Below are 6,449 nucleotides of genomic sequence, written 5' to 3'. Positions count from 1 at the left end.
CATTCTCTTTGGTTTATGGCATGGAGGCAGTAGTACCAGCTGAACTCAACGTGCCCGGACTTCGCCGAATGGAAGCACCATTAAATGAGGAAGAAAATTCAGCAATGCTTAATGATTCACTAGATACCATAAATGAAAGGCGTGATCAAGCTTTGATTCGGATTCAGAACTACCAGCAGGCAGCAGCCCGATATTACAACTCTAAAGTCAAAAGTAGGCCTTTCTTCGTGGGAGATTATGTGTTAAGACGCGTCTTTGACAATAAAAAAGAAGAAGGTGCCGGTAAACTCGGTATTAATTGGGAAGGACCTTACATTATTACCGAAGTGGTTCGGAACGGTGTTTATAGATTGAAAGACTTAGAAGACAGGCCAGTCAAGCGACCTTGGAATGTGATCAACCTAAAGAAGTTTTATGTTTAAAGCTACATGCATTTTTATGTACATGAACTACGGTGTGGCTTGATCCCGAAATGGGTACGTAGGCAGCTCTAAAACGAGTTCAGCTATTAATAAAAATTTTGTTTTATTTCTTTATTAAAGGAAAAGGTTCGACTGAGCGAACAAGTGAAGCAAATAAAAGTTCGGCTATGCGAACATACAAGAGATTGGAAATAGAGCGTTTATTCAAACAAATAAGACGGAATGTTCCTCATCGTACACTTCGGATTAGGGAAAACTTGTTGACGAGCAGAACACTTCAACTCCTTGACCAGCAAGATCGAGGATTGGCATCATGCAGTCCGGAATTTGAGCGAAGTCAGAGATTCCGAGCTCGATCCATTCTCCGGGATGAGAGCCAAGGATGTGAAGATTTCTCGATACCGTGGTAAGCCTGCGTTGCATCCGGATAATCCTCTTCCGGAGTCTCCTCTTTTCCAAAGTAAGCTTCCGATGTTGAAGCGCAAGTGCCTCTATGAATGCCATCGCTGTTCCTTGGTCTCTGATTGGGAGATCCCTGATCAAAGCACACGGAGCTCGGATCTGAGATCTGAAGAAGCCGCGAGGTGGAAGAGGCTGCCTGTTTGGCTCATTTAGAACATCTTCGTTTATCATTCCGATCCTGGAGAAGTCGGGCATAGATTCTGAACATCGAAGGTTGAACTCCATACTTGCTAAAATAAAAAAGAGTGGTGAGGAGTAAAGGGAATTGAGACTATAATTTATAGGAACATCATGTCCCTAGTAAACCGCGGATTTTATCCTAGGAATGGAGTGATTCGCGGAGAGATTTTCGCTCTTAAACCGATCCTGCATTAAAAGATAAATCTCCGAGAATATTTTGAAGAATAAGGAAAATTGCGAATGTTTCCATAAATAAAAAAGGGAAATCACAAGCCCATTACGAGTTCAAAAAAAAAAAAGAGTAGAGTTAGGGAACATTTAAGGAAGAGGCTCAGGAACAGGCTCCTTCATCACCGGTTTAACTTTCGAAGTGGACGCCTTGTTCTTGGCATCCACTTCGGGACGATCCCGAACGCGTTTCCGACCGGTGCTGGCCTCCTCCTCGTCTTCTTCCTCGCTATCAGATGGAACGGTATAGACCGGGGCATTCACAGGACCTGGAACTCCTTTAGCACGGAGATACATCTGAAGCATCTTCGGGATCACAGCAACAGAATCGAAGTTCCGCCATTCCCATTGAAAGGGATCACTTTCCAGAGCCCTTATCTTCCTCTCCACCCGAGTGATGCAAGCCTCGAGTGTCTGCCTTTTAAGACCCAGCCGCTGCCTCTCCTCACACAGGCGACGGTGTTTGTCGGCGACCTAGCATAAAGATGAGTGAATAAAATGAAACAGAAAGTTTTTAATCAAGGACGACGGGTATTAACCTTGTCGATAAAGTCGCAAGCCTCTTTCTTCTCCTTTGCAGGAAAGTGAAAGACGGCGTGAGGGAAAAGAACGCCGGCTGGTTCAAAGCCATCGCCGGACAGAAAAAGCGGGCTGCCGAGATCAACGGGGACTACGTTTTCGTTATCCATCGATGTGGTGCTTGTTGAATGAATTATGAAGTTTCTTGAGAAAAGATTAAAGGCAAACAATCTCCTATTTATAACAGGAATAGGGTTTGTCTTGGAATAGAAAAATCATTAATAATGGCGTGCCCAAGTAACTTAAACCATTTTTGGAAAATCGAGAAAAGGCAATTATTGCATTAAAGACGAGCCGCTTTTCCTACTTTCAAGAAATAAAGAGGGAAAGAGCAACCGTCGCATTAACTACGAAAGTTTCTAAGGCCCAAGCCCAATAAATTTGCCGAGTTGACTAAACCCGAAGTGGGGAACTCGCGTTAAGCCGAGCTCAGTTCTCGCATTTTAAAGAGAAAGGTCTGATCAGCCTAAAAATCTCGAAAGCATAACCACAAGGCCACAAAAGGTTAAAAGCGGACTTTGCAAACCCGCACATAATTTTAACCAAACACCCTTGGGGTCAAAACCTAGAAAGGTTTAAAAGCCTCCTCAGGCAAATATCTTTTTCAAAAGAAATAATAAAGCCTCCTTAGGCAAAAACAAGTTCGAAATTAAGTTTTAAAATAAATGGGACAATTCCCAATTTAAAGTGGACGCAACCACTACGGAGTGACAGCCACCTCGGACTCCGGCTCGGCAGTCGAAGTTTCATTCGCCTCCTTGGCTGGTGTTTGGTCAGATGGAGCTCCTGAGCCTGTGGTTGGCTTCTAAAAATCGTTCAAGACTGAAAGAATTCCAAAGGGTTTCCCCTTCGAGAATTGTTTTGAAGAATTCAATGAATGCTTCAGATGGGAGAGTCGGAGCGACGAAAGCTGCGAAATGAAACAACGGTTTTAGTCAATAAAGATAATAAAACAACCGGGAAAGATATATGCAACCTAATCTCTACCAGGTTTCGCAGACCACTTCGAAGGGAGTAAATCTGCAACCAAGGATGGTGCCAATTTTCATCCTTGTTCGGAAGATGCGAAATGATGTTTCTGTTGGCGTTTGGATATGCTGAGAAATATCCCGTTTTCTTCGATGAACTTCTCACGCTTAGAAGCTCATTTAGCTCAGCGACTCCGATAACGTATCCGGCCTCCACCGCGATCGTTATAATTCCAAGGATAGTACGAAGAAGATTAGGGGTTAATTGAGGAAGAGCAATTTCAAAAGCCGCTAGGTATCGAACTAGGGCTTCGGGAAGGGGAAAGGTCAGCCCGCAACCTTTAAAATAGATCTCGTATACACAGAAGTAGCCGTCGCGGTGGCTTTCTGGGGACTCCGTAGGATCAGCTATCTGCGCCTCCGCCATAATTCCCGGTGGGATTCGGCAGAGCTCCTTCAATCGTTCAAGGGATCGAAGGGTGCAGGTGGATCTATAGTGCGGACCGGCAATATCATTAGGGCGGGTGCACTCATCATTACTAGAACGCCTCTCATCGAAAGACGGAGACTCGGGTCTATCGGAATCGGAAGTCATTGGGAAGAATGAAAAATTCAAGTTTCAGGAAAAAGAAAATTTGGCGAGAGAAGCAGAAGGAGTTTTAACCACAAAGAACAAGAGTAAAAGTAAGAATGAAAAAGAAGGTTACCTCACGCAAGCTAGGTAATAATGATGGAACCGTCTTGGGAATCGTGGAAGAAGTAGGAAGGTTTTTCCCGCTTTAATAGTAAATAATCGATATACGGTCATAATGACGACAGATGTCACGCGACTAAATATGGGTAGCGCCGAAATTAAAGGACTGATGGGATCTTGGCGGGAAAAATCAGAAGATTCCTCGGAACGCAATCTTTGGTCATTAAAGCATTTAAAGTCCTCCGAATTGGAATTGCACTTCAAAGAACTTGGGGGGCTAATTGTTGGTGTCGGATCCCGCACCAGAAGTCCGAAACCAACCAAAGATTGCCACGTAGTCAAGATAATGGCCCATAAAGGATAAAGCCCATTGGACCCGTGAGCCAAAAGAACAATCGAAGTGGTTATCACCATAAGGAGAATCCGAAGTGACTGCACCTCGACACGAGTCCGGAGACGAAGTCATGGTTAAGTCGGTTCAAGGACGTTTGGGCCAAAAGGCGAGGCCCATGAAGATCAGAGTCAACTCAAATTCAAACGTTGAGCATTAAAGTCAAAGATCAAAACGGACACATTTAAGAGAGAATAATTGTACTTAATTATTCATTTTATTGTCATTTTCCTATGTATAAATAAAGAGGCCAAGGGCCATGTAAAGGGGATCCTTTCTTCGAGCAAGAAATACTATAGCAATTTTTGTAGCAATTCATAAGCTTTTTACATTCTTATTTTTTGTCCCTCAAGAATAATCTTCCCTATTAATAAAAATACTTGAGTGTGTGAATCCGACTTCCACAATGACCTTCAACTGAGGTACCACACCCAATCATCACTGTAAATACCATTTTCTGTTTTCATTTTTGTTGTGTCTCTCTTGAATCCTCTTTCAGACATTCATTACACAAGGGACCGTGTAATTTAAGTTTGGGAGAAGATCCAGGAAGTATCTGATGTGTTTGCTTTGTTCTTATTTTCAAATTTTTGCATTGTACATACTTTTGAGTCTACATTCATCTAAGGCATAGAAAAAACCATAAAAATTTGAAAAATTTCTGAAAATGTATTCCACAAAAACAGAGTGTTCATTTAGTTGCATCACATTTAGGATCGAGTCTAGGATGTTTCATATAGGATTGTTGCATATGCATAGGGGATTATGATGAGATAGCCTTGTAATCATGTTGGTTCAGTAGATAGACTCAATACCCTCGTTGCTAGTTGTCTGATGCGTAGTCAATGAAATTGATGTAAAACTGCACCATGTCTTGAATGCTCTACTCGATCACACTGTCATGATTTGATACCATTCCCTATCAATTTGAACTTGAACCTGATTTACAATTATCATGTCTTAGCATCAAATTTGAACTCATGGATACCATATACATACTTGGGTTTTCTTTCAACTTTCCACCACCCTTGCTAACCCAAGTAGCTGCTTCCACCATAGGAGCAGTTTCTCTAGCCCTTAACCAAAACTTTCTTTTAAGCCCTGTAATATCTCGTGTGTGATTGTGAGGCCTGTTTTAGGATTGAGCTTGGTAGAAAGTATTAGGTTTGAACCGACAAGAGTAGTGTCTCATGTAATTCTAGTCCATGTTTTCTAGACTAGATAGGACTAGGTGGGAGTCTTTTTTTTGGGTGGGGATCGAGTAAATGAGAAAAAGAAGAAAAAGGTTGATGTTTTTAGGAGAAGGAAGTTGAAAAACAAGTTAGTCTAGTAATGGGTTTTGAGGAACTAAAAGTCGAATAAATAGGCTCTGTAACAAAAGCAAAAATCTAGAAAAGTCTTTATCATAAGAAGATAACAAGAGCCATAGTTGTCAAAGAAAACCAAAACCCACTAGATCCATCAAGTAAAAGAAAACTTCTCCGTAGAACAGAGTCAGAGAAAAAGAAAGATTGATTTGATCAAAGATAAAAATGAGAAAATAAAAATGCCTTAAGTGCAAAGGGTAGAACTAGGATCATCTTCTGGGCTTGAGGGTAGTACCATCTGCTGGTGTAAACACGGTTTATGTTATTGGGTAGATGAGATACTATTCTTGTATGCATAGGTTGGGTCTTACCTTTAGCATTCTCCTAAAGCTCAGTCCATTTCTTTTGAGAGTCCCCTGTTACTAAACTTGAACCACCTTAAAGGGACTGTCTTTGTCTCCTAACCTTCACCTTAAGCCAAATGAGTTCATTGATGGTGCATTGCTTGATTCACGTTCCGAAAATAATGAATGTTAAAGGGATTGGTCGATCTGAAAGCATGTGTAGGTCGAGTATAAGAGTCAGATTGAAAGCATGGTTCTGAATCCCCACCTTCAAACCTCTCCTTCATCTTATGTTTACTTGTTTGCTTGAGGGCAAGTAAAGACTAAGTTTGGGGGAGTTGATATGTCTATAATTTCCATGTTTTACACATCCTTTTATCACCATTTTGAGTCTAGTTTCTTTCATCTTTCATAGCATTCATTATCATTTTGTACATTTTACATGTTTAGGTGTGTCTAGCATTAGTCTTGCATGCATTTTGCATTCTGGAGTTGTTTCAGGTGATTCAGAGCTATTGGTGTTCCGAAAGAGGAAAAACAGAGCTAAAAGTCACATTTAGACCATTCTACTCGATCACTAGTAGCAGAGAGGGAAGCAGTCAGCTCAGCAGACCATCAGGACTGTTCTACTCGATCACCAGTAGCAGAGAGGGAAGCAGTCAGCTCAGTAGTCCATCCAAACTACCCTTATACTTGATCACAGGGCAGTCCATCCTGACAGACTACCCTTATACTCGATCACAGGGCAGTCCATCCTGACAGACTACCCTTATACTCGATCACAGAGAAGAGAAGACAGTCCATCCTGACAGTCTACCAACCTACTCGATCACAAGAGAGAAGAAGCAGTCCAGATCATGCCATCAACCATTCT

The 6,449-nt window shown here is 41.9% G+C and overlaps 1 protein-coding gene across 1 annotated transcript; it reads right to left on the bottom strand.

Annotated features, from left to right (window-relative positions):
- Window positions 1-1,382: 1,382 nt before the first annotated feature.
- On the bottom strand, window positions 1,383-1,981 carry LOC110229077. The gene is made up of 2 exons (XM_021027915.1): window positions 1,832-1,981; window positions 1,383-1,766 (listed from the first exon to the last, which is right to left on the bottom strand). The coding sequence occupies exons 1-2, from the start codon at window positions 1,979-1,981 to the stop codon at window positions 1,383-1,385; spliced, it is 534 nt and encodes a 177-aa protein (XP_020883574.1).
- Between the last annotated feature and the right edge of the window lie 4,468 nt (window positions 1,982-6,449).

The sequence above is a fragment of the Arabidopsis lyrata genome (genome assembly GCF_000004255.2).
Source record: "Arabidopsis lyrata subsp. lyrata unplaced genomic scaffold ARALYscaffold_4, whole genome shotgun sequence".
Classification (NCBI taxonomy): domain Eukaryota; kingdom Viridiplantae; phylum Streptophyta; class Magnoliopsida; order Brassicales; family Brassicaceae; genus Arabidopsis; species Arabidopsis lyrata.
Note: the sequence above shows the minus strand (reverse complement) of the source record. Positions and strands in the feature narration are given on the sequence as shown.